The following is a 19107-nucleotide window of genomic DNA, read 5'->3' on the forward strand; positions in this document are numbered from 1 at the left end:
AGATTTTATTAATAATGATAAGTGGAATGATGAAGATTCTCCATATAATTTAAATTCTTATTCTTTTTAAATTATTTGTAGTTTGTTCTATGGACTTTTGGTGACACTCTTTTATCCTTTTTGCATTACCTTGTAAATTTTCTCACCTTTTATCATTTTAAATTTATACATAGGCTCATGTAATCTTCATCAAAATTTGGCATACATTAATAATTAATTAAACTCTTCTTCAAAATCTCATAAAATGCAGATAAATTAATTAAGTAAATTAATTTTGGAACACCTTTTGCTTGAACTTTCTCTTGATCAGAACCCAAAATTATTTGCAGGTTTGTTTATGGTGATGGCTGCTACTGCCTTCGCTGATAATGCATTCAAGTTACAGTGCAAGGATTACTGGCTTGGTGGGGACCCGAATAACAACCGCTTATCATATTCTTGGGGCTTTGAAATTGCCTCAATCATTCTGACGATCATATCCGGGGGGCTGCTGACATACATAGGTGTAAAAACAGCCCACAATTACAAACCATACACTCTAACCAATTCATAAATTCATCTTACTCATGCAAGCCAGTGGTCATTTTAAGTAAATGGTAATGAGTATTTGTTTAAAATCTGAATATTTTTTGAATGATCTATCTTATAATTTGATTGATAGTAAGTATTTTGTTTTGCAAAATTCTAACACTGATTAATCTCATTTTTAGCGTATATGTAAGATGGTAGTGTTAGAAATGTAAGTTGAGAACACATTTTTACTTAAAAGCAGTAAATTTAACATTTTTTTAATTTTCATTGCTTTGAATGTTTTATTTTTTCAATATAACAACCTTTGTATCCCAAAGGACTCAACTATAAAAACACCAATTTTTTAAACTGTCATTTTTACTTTTTATTTCTAAATAAATCTTGAAAAGTGATTCGTTTTTTTGTTTTTCTCTCTTAAATAATATATCACATACATCAAATGAACGTTAGGTTTTATTTGTAGTGATGTTATTTTAAAGATTTACTCAGAAAATTTTTTTATTATGTAGTTTATTAACATTAACAAGAAAATTAGTATATGAATTCTTTTTGCAGGTAGGAGCTATTTCGATTGACGAATAATCTTCATTTATTCTATAATATATGCTGCAGAGGTATATTCAAAAAATTAACAAGGTGCTCTTTATATTGATTGATTATAATCAGTAATCACCTTTGTCTTTGTACATTCTGTTTATCGGCTGCATTGTTATTAGTGTTTCGTTTCATCATCATTATTTGTGCTGACGTCGACTCCTTTTATTGTTTATTCACCCCGGGCTGTTTTATAACAACAAAGATGGTCCAAAAGATTTTTTTATGTTTGACATGTAAATATGACGTAATATATGTTATATATATATATATATATATATATGTATATATATATATATATCCATAAAGTTTGATTGGAGATTAGTGTTATTGTTAAGGCCAAGGGTGTTACATGTAGCTCGAATTTCATTTACAGTTTTCCAAGTTTTTAAGAGTGTCTTCATAGCATTTTCTTTTTAGTATGGCGTGACGTCGCGGCGACATAGTTTTCTTCCCGAATATAACATTTTTTGACGTGTACAGTTTTTTTTAGGCGGGAGTTGTTAAAGTGTTTACATCTGTTAACATTCGTTTTAAGATAGATTCGTTCGTTTTTGAAGCATTACACATGTGATTTTTATACTTAGTAAAAGTTAATGTCCACGTCTAACAACACACTTGTCATGAATCTCCACAAACACACTATAACAGGCACACAAATCAATCTACTTTACAATTCAGCATACCAGCATTCAAAACCAATAAGAAAAATTAAAATTTGTCCTAAAAACTCATTTACTCTATCATTAAATAACAAACACACTATGTCATCCATGCGATTTTAGAGTACTGATGTGATGATTTAACGTATAATGAACAGACACATTCAGAAGCGGAACTAGGGGGGCGGTGTGAAAATACCCTCCGATCATCAACAATTTCCTTGAAAAATATTCAAACCCAGTCAACGTTAACATTTCAAAAATTTTCTATAGGCGTATTGCCGTATTGGATAAACAATACAGGGAGGTCAACTGAGCAATGTCTTCGGGAGTTTTGTATCGATGATTTAAATGATTTGGTTCTCAGGAAATTTGTGTATTTAGCCTTCTATTTATTTAGATAATCTGTTGGTCGGCTTTTTCATGAAAAATCAAGCTAAGGGGAATTTAGATACTAATTTTCTTCTTAAAGTTAATATGGTAGACAACTTCCAGAAAACTTTAGTAAGAAAAATTGGAAAAATGAACTTCATATCAGTCACAGACATTCACACACTCACACACATGTATGTAATAACTTACTCGAACTGTACACTCTTAAATATCTCAGATGTCACCGTAGATATATAACACTTCTAGATATGTTATGTTCACACATTCTTGTATATTTATTTGTTGCTAAAGATCTCTATCCCAAACTCGGAAAAACTGATTAAAAATTCAAGGAAAGAGCACTTATATTTCTTATGTAATAAATGAACATATTGGTCAAAAACTTCTGGAGAAATATTTAATGTCGTTAATTACATAATTACCGTTATATTACTAAATCGAACAATAGTTACAAATTAGATAAACAATTATTGATATAAAATTAAAAATAAACATAAATATTGTTACAACGATGAATCAAAAATGTATAGATCATATATGTTATATTCTCTATATATATATATATATATATGTATATATGTTATATTTTATATATATGATATAGATTAATTTAACACTCGTAAGATTTTAAATGCTTCAATTTTTTGAGAAACACTAATGCGACAGCAGCGGTAAATACGTAAACGCGTAAAAAGTTAAGAAACCCGGACTCCGGAAACCAAACAAAAATAGCCACGTTATTAAAATGATGATTTATCTAGTGGTTTTCTATAAGTCACTTTAAATTATGGCTGTTCCGAAAATTCTGTATAGCGCCAATTACTGCACTAAAGACAACGACCATTCAGACTTTAGAATCGTTTATTAAATTGTAAAATATTTAAAAGCTGCCAAAGTTATAATAAGAATAATATATAGCAGTAGTAGGCCTTATGTAGTAGCTGCCATTTTATTTAAAATTTAGGCTATCGTTTAATGTTTATTGTTAATTTGTATATTTAGGAGTGAGGTGTAGGTAACCATCAAAGTGATTGCTAGGTGTATGCATAATTTTTACACACACACTATACATATATATACATACACACACATATAATATATATATATATATATATATACATAAATACACATTAAGAATGGGACGGATTCACGAAATTGAGGTATCTGAATCCAAGTGGTCCAAATCCAGATCCAAGGAGCATGCGTGGCAATAATCTTGTTCTCATTAGTCCAGAAATTATTGTTGTTAGCGTTACAGCTAAAATGACTATTTTTCGGTTGTAAAATAGAATAAAAGAAAAAATTTACAAAAAGAAACTGACGTTAATCTATATACTATATGACGTTATCATAAAATTTACAATAATTCTTATCACGAAATCTTTGCCTAAACACAATGTTGATGTTGTCAACAAACCAAAACAAACTTTAAAAGTAATGGTTGTAAAACAATTCGAAACGCTGCTAAACTGAACAACAAAGGAGCTAGAAACAACTGTTGCACATGTTGATTTAGAAATGCGCCAAATTGATACACCAAGAACAATACCTAACAATGTAACGATTTACGTATCAACTAACGGCGTCCCATTATGTAATAAGAAAATAGAGATGTGTGAATGTGAACGGACTGTAGTTACGAACACATGTTGGAAAAAAATAATGTGCGATTCAGAGAAGTTTATAACTTGTTACTTTTGGTTTTTAGTTGAAAATTATGTAACTAAATTATTTTTTTAAATCTTACTTTATTCAATAACAGTGGACCCGAATCCATAGCGCTGAATTTGTCGAATCCGAATCTTATTTGATCCCAGGATTCGGAATCGAATCTGGAACCATCGCATTCCTAATATATATACATATGTATACATGCATTTATACATACACTGTTTTCTTGTTGTATTTGGTACCTGAGAAGCAAAAACATCATGAGAAAAATTAAATGTTTTCAGCTAATGCTAATGAAAGGCAGACAGTTAGAAAAATATTAGATTAGTTCATTAAACTATATTAATAAGTTATCAATAAATTAACTGAAGTTTGACTTAACAAATTGAAAATAAAATTCAAAAAATCTAATAGGCTAAGTTCAAACGTACATGACAAAAAAGAAACTTAATTTATAACTGAATGAAATAAAAATTGAATTGCGCATACAATAATTTATAAAGCAAACAAACGAAAACTTACAACTGAAAAAAATAAATTTCTTCAATCAAAATAATTTTCTTGAAGATTTTAGAACTGTCAAACAAAACTTGTTGCAATTGAAAAAATAAAATAAGAATGGATACTTATGAATTTGCAAAATGTCAAAATGTAATGCTTTGTAATTGAAAATGTTTTGTTAGAAAAGTTCTGATTAATAATTTTACATTCACAAATTTCATGCATCATTATTTAAAAATTCATTAGGTTTTAAAATAACGACCAATAAAGCTATGAAACGATATGATTTAAAATAAATACCAAAATACAAGATACACTAAAATCAAACAAAAATTCTTTAAAAATAATTTTTGTTAATTATGAAAACTGTAGATTGACTGGACAATTAAATAAATTAAAAAATTTGAATTGAATTGCAAATGAGATCACTTTCACAACTTGCATGCATCGACATTCTGTGATCATCCAAGCCACAGCCCAGCCGTCAAACCGACAGAACCAATGAAGTACCCTGCCATACCCCTTTAAATCGGCTAATTTTTAATTACTCTCAACTGCATTGAAACTGATTACGAAGTCAATTATGTAATTGTTGCATTGTTTATACTCAAGCACTCGAGAGCATATTTTCCATTTTCTCCTTCCACAATATAAAATCCAAACGTAATCAGCATACTACAAACGATTTCTTTGGAATTGAAAAATTCATCAAAATACGGAGTATCATTTAACATCCAGGCTTTGATCTGTGCTGCTGCCTGAAAAGATCTCATAAAACATGGCGGATGCTGAAGATAACTAACATCAATTTTTTGATGCTAGTATCAATTTTGGACTGCCAACATCGATTTGCTTGACTGTTAACATCAATTTATTTGATTAATAACACCAATCCCTAATTCCCCTAATGTTGTTAGACCCAAGTTGTTGTAATGATGTCGTTTGCGATGATGTCTCCAAACATGGTTAATTCAAAAAGTTAAATAAGTTACGGATGTTACGTGAGTTGTGCTGATGCTGTTGTCCGTGTTGATTTTGTACCAGTTGTTTGTGGTCATGTTCTTGTTCATGTTCAAGTTGATGTTGTATAAATTGTTGTTAAGGTAGTGGTTGTTGAGATGAATGTTGTAGGTGATATTGTGGCTGTTCTTGATGTTGAGGCTGTTGAGTTGAATGTTGCTGTTGTGGGTGCAGAGATTGTTGTTGTAGCTGTTTTTGTTGTTGATGTTGTAGCTGTTGGGATAGATGCTGTTGTTGTGGTTGATGAGATAATTGTTGATTACGTTGATGTTGTGATTGTCGAGACAGATGCAGTTGTTGATGTTGAAGTTGTTGAAATGGATGTTGAAAATGTTGTTGAGGTGAATGCTTTTGTTGTTGAGATGCTTGTTGTTGATGTTGTGGCTGTTGAGATGGATGTCCTTGTTCATGACGTTGAGGTTGTGAAAAAAAATATTGTTGTTGTTGTTGTTGCTGATGTGGTTGTTGAGCTGTATGTTGTTGTGATTGCTGTAATAGCTGGAGGTGTTGTTGTAAATATAGTGGATGATGTTGAAAATTTTGTTGTTGTAATTGTTGTGAGTGATATTGAGGTTGTGTTTGAGAATGGTACATATGTTCATAAAGATATTGTGAATAATTTAGTAGAGTTTGTTGCGAGAATTGTTTGAAATTCTGAATTTGTGGCGAATGTTCTTGTTGCTGTTGCTGAAGTTGCTTTGGTGATAGTTGTTGTGAATGTTGCTGTTGTTGTCGCTGCTGCAGTGATTGCAATTGTTGTTGCTGTTGTTGTTGTTGTCGCTGCTGTTGTTGTTGCTGCTGCTGCTGTTGTTGTTGTTGCTGCTGCTGTAGGTGATGATGTTGTTGCAGCAGCTGAGATGAGTGTAACTGTGAATAGTGTAAATATTGTTTTTGTTGTCGTGGTAGGTCTTTGTTCTGCAGAGGTTGATGAGCCTGTAAATTTTGTTGGTGTGGATACTGTTGTAGATAATGTTCTGGATATTGTTGTTGATGCTGAACGTGTGGTTGATCTTGATGTTGATTTGGAAGTTTATGATGAGTTTGCTGTCGATCCTCTTGTTGCTCTTGTTTATGTTGTGGTTGACGTTGTTGCGGACATTGTTGTAGATGATGTTGATATGTTTGTATCGGTTGTTGATTATGTTGGTGTTGTTGTTGATTAAATTGATGTTGTTGAGCGATAATTTGATTTTGTGATCGTTGTTGTACATGTGGTTGATATTGCATCTGAGAATCACGTGATTGATGTAAACATTTTGATAACTGTTGTAAACGGTAGGCTGGAATGAGTTCATCATAATAATTACCTTGATTATATGACGCGTTTTGTTGACAAGAGACGTGTTGATGATCGTTTAAATGTTGTTGCTGGTCAATCGATTGCTGTTGCTGATTAGTAGACTGCTGTTGATGTTGTTGTTTTTCTAGCTCGAACTGCTGCACTTGTTGCTTGAGTTTTTCTTCAATTAACTTCTTCTCTTTTCTTTCCTTACATTTTCTCTCGTAATCTTCGCGACCATGATGAGGCTTGTTGAGACTTTTGTGTTGATAGAAGACCAGGGACATTCGCGTTGGCTCCGATCGGTTTGGTTGTTTGAGGGCGGTGGTAGCATGCAGCTCTCGCTTGGCCACCTCGAACAGCAAGGAACCGTGAGTTAAAGCAACTGCCACACCTCCAACAGAACTGTCTTGAAAAACGTTCAAGTTTGTGGTGAAGAATTCACCTGGTTGGTCGACATTATCAATTTTCAAATGGTCATTCAGTTGCTTATTTCTCATTGAAGAATCATCCGCACCACTTGGAAAGGTAGAATGTAGTATTTTGTCGAAATTTTGAGGTGATTGCTCGTTAACTGGAGCACTCAATAAAGAATTTCTCTGCGCGACGAAGGTGAAATAGTTGACGGTTGAAGGCTTCTGAACATTATTGTCCAGCATATTGCTTTTTAATGGTGAACTCACAAACGACTGTGACTGAACATTTGAAACATTTGCACAACTAGAGCGTTCCATCAAATTAGGCTGTGCAAATAACTCATGCGGCCATTCCAGCCTTACTCTTTCGCAGTCCCCGTTGTTTCCTGGCTGCTGAAATAATTCATGCGGCCATTCCAGCTTTAACTTTTTATAACCCCCGTCGTTTCCTAGGTTTGAATCAATGAAACGTTTCACATCTTCCTCAACGGGCTTCATCATCATTGGAGATTCATAAAATTTTCTTTTTGAAGGAAGAGCATCAACATTATTCTTATGATGGCCATTACATTCGAGCGATTGAGGTGGAGGTGAATGCTTGTGTGAGTTATGTAAGTCACGTGCATTGCATACATTGATGTCTTTCTGAACTGATGCATCATGTTTTGTGAAATTGTTTTGAACGTCACCCATCCAACGACACATCTGTAACTTACCACTATGCGACGAACTATCATCATCATTATGCAACCTACTGTTGTTGTTATCATCACCACGCAACTCATCAATGTTCCTTTCGCGTTCCTCACTGATATTTCCACTTGACCCACCACATCCTGCATCTGTCAGTGCACCGGTGGTCACTGGTGCTGCTTCGATCTTGTTGCATATCACACCATCGTGACTGTCAGAAGAAATTTTATTCAGCGTATCAGGCCCCGTCTGGTCATTGCATTCAAACTTCATGTGAGCAACATCTGCACATCTGTTTGCATTCAGTGAAGATGGAAAGTTCTGAACTGGTTTGTTTGATATATTAGTGGCGAAGTTGTTGGATGAACTTGTTGGTGATGGGCAATGCGGAGATGTGAAATCATTGGATGAAGGTAAATCATCCCCCCATGACAAATAACGTCTGTTGATAAGATGGTTCGATTGTGGAGAGAAGGCAGGAAGAACGTTGGCTCTTGCATTAGAATTTAGTTCTAAACGTTCATTCTGACACGAACCAACCGTGCTTCGTTCTATGACGTTCTGCTCATAATTCAGTTTACACCCACTCACAACATTTAAACAATTAGTATCCATTTCACTGTGAAACTTATTATGACCATTTAATATCAATCTGTTGAATTCAACGTTCGATGTTTTCAACTTTTTTGGTTTCGTTTTCAAGGAGTTGTTCAAAAGATTTTTTTTCCTCAAGTTAGCCTTAAGAGTTCTCATTTTGTTTTTGCAGATGAATGGTTTTGAACGAACCCTTATGAGAGATGGATAAGACGTGAGACATTCAATGGAGCCTGATTTCATCCTTTTTACTACACCATCCCTACTTCCATGTTCATCCGTCTCATCAAGTACACAAAGAGGTAACACGTGCAACTGTTCATCGCAAGGCTTGCCCGAGCCTCTGTGCTTCGTCAGTGTTAAAACCTGTTGGAGTTTTTAAAACCGTGGCATAACATTTCTAAGAAAGATAACGTGTAATGAAGTTGAATAGATGTCTAACAACTCACAGTAGTGCATCCATTGTTCATATTATTGAAATCTTTGTGTGAGTGAGTACAGAAGTCGACAACAGCAGTGACACCAGACCATGGCCTGCCTGGTTTGTAACCGAGCCGACACCCAGATGCCTCGTCCTCAAAGGCCACCTGCGATTGTATGTCACAACATGCGCGTATCATTAGACAACGTTGTTGATTAAATAGAGAAATTAACTCAGTTTCAAGTGTTGCCAATCAATACCAATACTTTCGTCATTTTTATTGACTGTTACGTGAAATTAAATGCTTACATCTAACATCTATGAAAAATAGAGCACAATTCAACAATTTTATTCATGGGATAATGATAACAAATTGGAAAATACTTAAAAAGTAAACTATAATTAAAAAATATTTATAAAAAGGTTATAAATTCAAATGATGTTTAACGTTGTCACCACCTTGCAGCAGGCAAAACACCATCATTTCAATAAGCAAATTACTTAGTTTGGATCGTAGTGGTGTAAAAACTCTACCTCCCAAAGAAAACAGACGTTCTTTATCATTCATTTTAAAATATTATCTAAAACAAATTAAGAATTTTAATGAGTGATATACAAATCGAAGAGAGAAAATGGGACGAAATGAAAACGAACAGAACGAAAGCGAAAAAAGCATGATAGTAAACAACTCGGAGACGCATAAAAAATAAAACGACAAAAAAATTTAAAAGTAATTAAAATAAGCTCATAACTTTGAATAAAAAAATATTTGATAAAAATTTAACGTTTTGATCAAAAGCGTTGGAATTGACTATCGAAATTTTTCAGTCTAAAAAGTATTTTCGATATCAAATTCGATACCACGTAACAAATGTATTGAAGGCACCGTAGTCAATACTGAAAAAGTATCGAAAGTACAATATCGACGATATCGTTACTTCGATATTAACAAATCTGTCTGTCATCAACTGTAAAATTGTAATAGTGATAAGAACGACATGCCTGATTCTCAAAAGATAGAGGAGCCACTTTTTTGTAGATGGGAGCTACAACGGTTGCCAGTGTTTGCAGGTGATGCTCCAACACCAACTCCTGTGTAAATAAGCAAAATATGACAATTATTAAGCGTTATATAAATAAATGCAGGTAGTCAAAAGATGCAAAACAAAATTAACGAAATGAACAAATACCTCTTCAATGTTGTTGTTCTTGAGATGAAATTTTCTCGGTGACGCACTTCTGGCAAATTTACATCCATTATAATACATGCTCCACGAACAACCAAAGCTGAAGGATGCTCCACCTGTCTCTTCATTCCATCCCTGACACGCACATGTCCTCCTGGTAACAACAGCAACCACTATCAAGTAACAGCATCAACAACTATACAGTAACAACAACATAAAAAATATAAGGTAACGACAATATCAACAAAAATACAATAACAAAAATAACAATCAATCAATCAATCAATCAACCAATCTTTGTAATTTGTATAGCGCCATTCCCGCAGTATTCACTGGCGTTGTTCAACGTCTAATAAACACAGCTTTATCATATGCAGACGTTTTTATTATATGATGGATGCAGATTTCATCACATTGGAACACGGTCACTTGCTATGCAAGACTGGGTGCTCTAACTCTACAATATATCACCATAGTACTCAATAGTGCTCAGATGAAAACATGTGCAAAATATTTTGTCAGTAAATAAAACATATAAAAAATTGTTAACTGTGAAAGAAAGAACGAAAATGTATTAACTTTTCGTTAGTGGCACACCTCCTCTCAGTGGCTTCAGCACATTTGGGCAGAGTCATTCTCAAGTAATCATACAGTTGAGTGGCATGCTCTTCAGGCAATCCATCCCATAAACAAATGCCAATGATTATCACCGAATTCTTGCAGTAGTGATGTTTTATTGAACGAACAATTACCAACGCCTTTTCTTCGGGACCTGATCTGCGTAATATCTACGATGACAACAAGTTTACTTTATTTAAATTAATTGGTTAGTTAGTTAATTTAATAACTTTGAAGCACATTACTCAGTAGAAACTTTTCAACGATATGTTAAAAATGATATAACAAATGAATATTAATACATTCAAAAGGAGAATTAAATTTATGTAGACTTATCGAGGAACTACACCCACATTAAATTTGAAGTTTAATAACAAAGGTATAGAATAATGAGCATGAATGCAAAATAAAACAAGTGCATAACAACTTTGAAGAATGTTCAAAATGTTTGAGAAACAAGAAGAATAGAGTGAGACCATAAAAACAAACAGAAACCGACTTGAATAAATATAAGCACAAAAAATATTTTAGGCCAGCAATGTGACATTCGTGATCTAGCAAACATGCAATCAACAAAAGTGATCTAGATCCAATCCGATTAATCTTTCTTTTCAATAAACTAAAAAACATTTTAAACGCCCAATTTAAATCACTTTGGAGATACACTCTAACTCAAAGTCTTTCTTCAAACTTCGCTACTGATCGTTTCTCTCCAACTTGTTCCATAAACTCTTCTCAATCCACACCTCCAAGTTCTAACCAATTTATCTAGTCCTTCCTTTACTAAAACCCAAGTTGAACCTCTGTAAAATACGCCTTATAATAATAATAACGTCATTTATGAGCGCCCTATGCATAGCGTCAGAGGCGCTCGGATAAACAAGTGTCAGCACGGCCGCCAAAGGCCCGTTCAAACAGATGCTGCTTCATTCGCTTTTTAAACGTTTCTATCGATGATTGTTGACGGATGATGAGTGGCAAACTGTTCCATATTGATGGTGAGCAATGTGAGAAGCCTTTATTGACGAGAGCTGAGGTATTGACTGGTTGATGCAGTTGCAATGACGACGGCAGAAGAAGGTGACGGCGATGATTAACAGACGAGCGAAGGTGAATGAGTTTGTGAAGATATGATGGTTGAGATGTGCTGAGTGTTTTATATGCGATGAAAGCTATTTTATACTTAATGCGTTGATGAATCGGCTGCCAGTGCAGGTGAGCAAGAGATGTTGAACTAGAAGATGAACGAGGTAATTGTAAAACAAGTTTGGCTAATCTGTTTTGAATGATCTGAAGAGAAGAAATTAGATACGCCGGAGTGCCATATAGCAGAGATTTGCAGTAGTCAAGGCGAGATAACACAAGACAGCGTGCTAGCGTGGAGGTCATTTCGACTGTGAGAAAAGGTCGAATATGGCGAATAGACCAAATAATGTAATAACATATTTTGATGAGAGCAGAAGTGTGAGTTTTGAAAGTTAGAGACGGATCAAGAGTAATTCCTAAAAGTTTAAGGCTTGTTGATGCGGACAGGCTTGATCCAGCAATTGTCACGTTGGAGGGTGGAGAACATTTTGTGAGTTGCTGTGGTGTGCCAAAAAACATTATTTCAGATTTTTGGGCATTTAGTTAAAGGAAATTAAGTGAATGCCAATCCATTATTGATGAGACACAAGAGATAAGTCTATCGAGTTGAGAAGTGGTATTTTGGTGAGAGATTTCAGATACTATACTTGTGTCATCAGCATATTGATGAAAGGATAAATAGTGAAAAGCATAGGTCCTAATACAGAGCAAAAAACGGAAAAGACCTGTGTGCCAAGTTTCTTTTACATTTCTTTTAATTTCTTAGAAACACTTTTCAAACATAACGGCGGTGTCAGATTCATAAATAAATTCCGGAAGCAGCCAAATCATTGCCCCCACTTTTCTGCAGCAACTCAGCCAGGAAATAGAACAAGCTCACTCTCTCAAAAGAAAAATCTTCATTGACTTTTAATTTCGTTTTACGCACTTTTATTTCAATTTCAGACAGCGCTTGCATATGAATATACTCTGAAAATTCAATAATGGACAAATTTTTGATTGCACTTGTTTGTCTTTAATATTTGAACCTTGCAATGTTGACGAAGGTAGCAAAGATATGGACAAAACATACACAAGATTACAAATTCAGCTCACAAACCCATTTTGCAACCGGACAACCCTGAAGACTTTTGCCTTCTTTGCCAGTGTAAATCACTTTTTCTATGCGAAGTTCATTATCTTTAATCATCAACCTATGATTTAACAGAATGTTAGAAATATTATTCTCTAAGAAAAATTACTGTAGTCAACATCATTTATTATCATAAAAAATGAAAATTTCTGAACGACCATTGTAACAATAAATCAATGCTAATGAATATAATAATCCTAAATAAAATTTGAACCTGTCAATCATGATCCTCCTGATGTGTGCAATTGATGGAGCAGTACCAAGGTGCGTGTAAAAAGGCCCATCCAAAGCCTCATCATAGGCTCCTACAAATTTCATTCACTCAACAATTCACTAATTCATGACTAATTAGTAAACTATTTAAATTTCAAGCATCCATATGATTCGATGCCCTGCCCATATAATATTAATAGCAAGACATGTAAAATTAATTCATGAAGAAAAGAATGGTGCAAGCTACTTTGAACCACTAGTAATACAGAAGAAATGCGTATTAAAATAATAGAATTAGAGTAAATTTCAATACAAGAACGGACCAATTAAGCTATTCATTTAAAAATGAATTGTACAAAACATTAGAAAAAAGTTACTTAGATATTAAACCAAAACATTAAAACAAAAATTCAAATTAACAAAAAAAAATTGGTTTCACAGGCAAGAAAAATTGCATTGAAATGGAAATATATAAAACATGTGTATAAATATATAATAGTTATATAAAAAGTGAAACAGCATAAACTGCCTGTGAGCCATTTTATTCTATCACCTTAAATCTGGATAACAAAATTAAAAACCTATCAGAACAAAGGCACCTACAAGTTACAAATGATATGAAAATAAGGAAATCGTGAACATTAATGAAAGTAATTTGAAAGCACTTGCAGGAACTGATAAATTTCTGTTAACTGGGAACTGTTAAATTTCAACAGATTGTCGCCACACAGTTAGACCACCAATCGCAAGCCAGTACAGATTGGAGTACATACAAAACCGTTTTGATAAACGCTGCAACTACTGTTTGTGGGAAAACTGGTACAAAACGTCAGCACGAACGGGACACTTGGTGGTGGAATGACAGTGTACAAAATGCAATAGCTGAAAAGAAAGTTGCATACAGGCAATGGCAAAAATCAAAGTCTGTTGATGACCATAAAATTTTCCGTGAGAAGAACAACTATGCAAGACGTCAAGTCGCACTGGCTCGGACAGACCAGTGCAGAGAGTGGCTCATTAAAAGCAAAGGTGAACAAATGAAATCTCTGTATCGAATAGCAAAACAAGCAAAGCGTACGAAAAAAGACATAGTTGGTGCCTCATGTATCAAAAACGACAAAAATGAGATGGTTCTTGAACAAGGTGAGATCAAGCTACAGTGGAAAGAATAATTCAACCGTCTGTTAAATAAAACAAATCTCATCAATGTCAACTTTGACGCTCCACCATCATCGTATAAAATATGTGAAAATATCGTATATACAGCGAGCAGGCGATACGATATATAAAAGTTTTAAAGGGCGAGAATTTCCAACCGGCTTCTGCAGCAGGTAATTTGGCCAGTACAAGTACATAACAAATGACATAAAAGAAATACACAAAACTTAAATTACTAGGCAAATCTTGGACAACAATGTTGAAATCTTACATTACAATAACAACCATTATAATTTACGACTAGCCAAATCCATACACATTGAACAAAGATATCCGATGATGAAAAATCAACAACGTGCAAATGTAATCCTTCCCATTAATAAATTCAGAAACAGAGGAATCATCGAAAATGATGACACGTAAAAGTGTCGTATTGCACTAAGTTGAAGGTTGTAATAACTAATTAGATGACCGTTAAGTATTCACATTAAACAAACAGAGAATTGACATTATAGAGTCACAGGATACTTGAGCATTCGGCCACATAAACAGCGTATCAATTCGAACACCGAAGATGGTATAGGATTACCGAAAAAATATTTTTTGTTTTATCATGCTTGAAATGAATAACAATTTTGGTTTTGAAGTCAAGAAACTTAACAATGATTTACGATCTACCGTTAAAAAAATTAAACAGGATCCTAACGCGGAAAATACTGTGATTTTCTTATATATTTTCATTTTATTTAATAATATAACGCTTATATACTAAAACTCATTCTCATATCCAAATCTGTTTGTTCATAGTTTATTATTGGTTTTAATAAAATAATCAATGCAGTCAATAAAATAATTACTGCAAATAAATCCTCAAGTCATGCTATTAACTTTAATTGAAAAAAATATTTAACGAAAGTAATAAAAAGTGGCTCACTAGGAACATGACAATCACACTTTGGAAATTCTTCAACTGAATTGTTGACTAACAAATCATTTTTACAACTGAAATGATCAGCAGTTGCTGAGCAGTTGTTCAAAACATGGTCGTCAGATGTCTTCAAATTTATTGAAGGAAAGTCTTCTTTATAAGATGGAATAAACAATGTGTTTGACTCTTTAACAATTTCTTCTTTCACATCAATGTCACCAGAAAAATATATTTCATCAAAACTAGCTTTACTTTTTTCATCCAAACTTGTTAAATAAGATTCAACAGCAAAATCGCATTTGAAACTTTTATCTTCATGGATGACATAATTTTCCATTTCTTCAATAATTTACCAACTGCAGTCGATAAACAATTACTGACTTGCATGAATAATTGATTATAAGATGGTACTAAACTCATATACAAGAGATAAAAAATTTCCTATTGCCATAACTTTTTCTATTTTTGTGAAGAATAAAAAAAATGAAAAAATGAGTAGAAGAAATTAAACTAGTTCATCTGATTTTGTCACCATAGGACTGCATTGTTGCACAACCATGAAGCTCTGACGATGTCCTGAAAGTTTTCAAATAGACATATTTGCAACAATTAAATTTAATATAAAATAATAAATTTCCACAGCTCATTATTATGCGACACTACGTAATTAGAAAATAAAATTAAATGACTTTTTATAAAACTACCAATGGATAATAATTACAATTACATATAATTTTCAATTGGTTACTTTTTCTGGTTAAACTGTAGTGTACAGTAATTTGTGCTTAAAATTTATAACATAATTCATATAAAATAATTTTATGATTATTATTTTACAATCAAGGTTAATCTTTTAAATACAACTTGTTCTTAATTTTCTTTCAGTTTCAGTTTTTATAAAAAAAAACTAGAAACGTTAGCGAATAACAAGTTCTATGCTCAATTTTATTAATTAAATTCCTGCATAACTCAAATGTATTGGGTGCAAGTTAAAGCGCTACATTTTATGTAATGCTTATCAGTCTTTGTATAAGATACCATAAACTTAAATCCGGTAATCATATGACATTCTTTTTTTCATTAACGTTTACATGGACTGTTTCATAGAGACAATGAATGCTTCCAATCCATATCATACTACAAACAACAAACAACAGTACAACCAACCATAATCTTTAAAATTAAATTTACAAATTTAGCAAAAGCAAATTTCCTGTTGATACTAAAGCTGCCCTTTCAAGCATCGTCCTCTCTCCCGACTTGTCAGCAGCTGTGAAACTATTTCGCATTCCCCCACTGAACTAATAGAACAGAGCAATAATATCAGATCCATTGATCCCTCATCTAAAGACACAGCCACGCTCAAACATTTAACAAAAATCAACAACTTTAAGCAGTCACATTGGAAGAATTTTCTGAGCATCTTCAATAGGAAAACCAACACCAATTGCATTAGCATTCCATTCAGTCTAACTAAAAAATGTTGCCATGCTATGACCTGCATGAATTGTTGTTGTTGTGTTGCTATTAAGTGATATTCGGCCTTCTATGAGATCATAAATACTTCTTAACCCTAAATCTGATGCGCATGGTTTACCACAATGGGGGCATCGAGAATTGAAACCAGTTCTGGTTTCAATTCTTTTGATGTTGTTGCATAACGGATAAATCGACGCCTGTGAGAGGTATTTGTTCATTCCAACATAAAACTTGTGAGACCAGATTTACAAATCCTCTACCATGTAGATCGATCTTTCGCTATTTATTCAAGTCCAGCCGCGTTGAACAACCTGAGAGCATCTCCATCAATACCAAATGAAGTAGAAAGACAATTCAATAATATCTGGTGGTCAACTGTGTCGAAAGCAGCACTGATATCGAGAAGTGCCAGCAATGATATGTTACCAGCATCAATGGCGTCACAGACATCTGAAACCGCCTTCAAGATTGCTCTCTCAGTTGAATATACTCGACAAAAACCTGATTAAACTTTTGGAAGTAGTGAGTTTTTGTTGAGGTAAGCGAGGAGCTGGCGAGCAACAATTCCTTCAATTGTTTTGGATACGAAGGTAAAGTTCGAAATGGGTCTGTAATTGGCCACAACGTTGTTTGCTAGACCAGGTCTCTTCAATAACATTTTGTTCCAACCTATTTATTTATTCACAAACAACCAGAGGATCTAAAAGACCACTTACCTAGTTGATAAAAAAGAAAAACAATTTCTCTAAACGTAACGTCAAGAAGAATAAATCTACATAAAAATATTACTGTCGCTATCATCAATCAACATCATCACACAAGCAATCAGTATGGCAAAGAACTTAACTAATAAATGTAAACACAGATTTCGCTTTCGAGTTCATTGTTATCCATCAACATCAAAAAAAACAAAGAAATAAATACATAATAAAATAAATTTTTATCATAGAGCACAATAATTATGACAACAAACATTAATGTAATAGTTGTTTGATTAGTAAATATTTGGACAAGTCAACAGCCAGTAAGCGATTCTTGAAGATGGCATGAGATGTTGAGGACACCACTTCTTTTGGCAACGCATTCCATATACGTATGATTCTGTTGCAGAAGAAGTATTTGGACACGTTGTCGTTAGTGTTTAATTCACGTAACTTATTCTGATGCCCACGAGTCGACAAATACGAAACCGGGATGAATTTCTCAATCAGATCAGTTTGGATATCTTTGTTAAGAATTTTGTTTAAAAAGCTTAAGTCATAAATTAATCTGCGGTGTTCCAGAGTTTGCATTTTAACTGCTTGTAGTCGAGATAAATACGGTAGATGGTGTAAGGAGGGAATTGATTTCGTGAACCTATATATATATATAATATATATAATATATATATTTTAATAAACTAAACGTTCACCAAAAAACTTTAGTGAGAAAAATCGAAAAAACGAACTACAAACATATTAACGTCAAACATTCGGTAGAATTTATAGAATAATGTGAAAATTATGGTCTATTGGTCTATTACCAACACACACATATATATATATATATATATATATATATATATATATATATATATATGAATTATCGGTTTTAAATAAAAATAAACTTTTATATAAATTTATAAATTATCGGTTTTCTCCTCCGGGGTTTCACTTTGGAATAGATTGCCTTCAGAGTTCAAATTATTAAATAGCATTTCTGATTTTTCTAATAAAATATTATTATACGTTTCCAAATAATCTTTGTTATTTCAAATTTACTATGCTGATATAATATGATTAAACATTTTTGAGTTTATTGCTGTTGGTTTTTGAATGTATGTCTTGAATGTATGTTGATATTTATTCTTGGACTTAGTTTGAATTCAATTTGTTGTTTGTTCAGGCAAAATCATATGATTGAAAGTTTTAATTATATTGCTGTTATTTTTTGAATGCATGTCATGAATATATGTTAGTATTTATTTATTGGCCTTAGTTTGAATTATAATTTGTTGTATAATCTTACACATTATAGATAACACTACAAGGAACAAATTTTAGTTTCATTTCATTATCATTTTGTTTTACGAACGTTTAATTTATGTGCAGTGTGCTATGCTTTTGTGTCAAACAGTTGAACGAAAAAATTTTGTTATCGTATATGTGCTTGATAATTTTTTAAATTGTTTCGATTTTTCTTTTTGGTGGCCTATAAAGCTTAATAAGCTTGTATAGTCTCCAAGCCATTTTTTTTGTGGTTAATAAAATTTGAAAAATAAAAAAATAAAATAAATAAAAAATAAAAGATATACATATATATATTTACAATATTCTATAAATTCTACCGAATGTTTGGCGTTAATATGTTTGTAGTTTGTTTTTTGAATTTTTCTCACTAAAGTTTTTTGGTGAACGTTTAGTTTATTAAAATTCAAAATAAACTTATTTTCCGAATTCATGCTGCAAATAAGGCCATATTTCGATTCCGAATAAATCATCATCAGTGCTTTCTGCTGTTTATATAGGGAAATATTGACTTTGTCAAAATAA

The 19107-nt window shown here is 32.9% G+C and overlaps 3 protein-coding genes across 3 annotated transcripts in view; 1 reads left to right on the forward strand and 2 right to left on the reverse strand.

Moving 5' to 3' along the window:
* The window catches only part of HELRODRAFT_162763 (hypothetical protein), a gene marked incomplete at both ends in the record, with an annotated part of 1260 nt that extends 707 nt beyond the window's left edge, over positions 1 to 553 (forward strand). The window contains one exon of the mRNA XM_009024867.1: positions 330 to 553. Within this exon, the coding sequence (XP_009023115.1) occupies positions 330 to 553 (224 nt within the window). The remainder of the gene's footprint in view (positions 1 to 329) is intronic.
* Positions 554 to 3310: 2757 nt separating this feature from the next.
* Positions 3311 to 5782, reverse strand: HELRODRAFT_162764 (hypothetical protein; the record flags this gene model as incomplete). Its single annotated transcript, XM_009024868.1, has 4 exons — positions 3311 to 3447; positions 3762 to 3810; positions 3928 to 4029; positions 5354 to 5782. 4 exons carry the CDS (start codon positions 5780 to 5782, stop codon positions 3311 to 3313), a joined length of 717 nt encoding a protein of 238 aa, XP_009023116.1.
* Positions 5783 to 8558: 2776 nt separating this feature from the next.
* HELRODRAFT_66924 (hypothetical protein) lies at positions 8559 to 13116 on the reverse strand (the record flags this gene model as incomplete). Its single annotated transcript, XM_009024247.1, has 7 exons — positions 8559 to 8720; positions 8804 to 8929; positions 9745 to 9867; positions 9966 to 10116; positions 10542 to 10750; positions 12766 to 12859; positions 13013 to 13116. Coding segments are annotated over 7 exons (969 nt in total), but the record flags the coding sequence as incomplete, so codon positions are not given.
* Positions 13117 to 19107: the final 5991 nt, after the last annotated feature.

The sequence above is a fragment of the Helobdella robusta genome (assembly GCF_000326865.2).
Source record: "Helobdella robusta unplaced genomic scaffold HELROscaffold_4, whole genome shotgun sequence".
Taxonomy (NCBI): Eukaryota; Metazoa; Annelida; class Clitellata; order Rhynchobdellida; family Glossiphoniidae; genus Helobdella; species Helobdella robusta.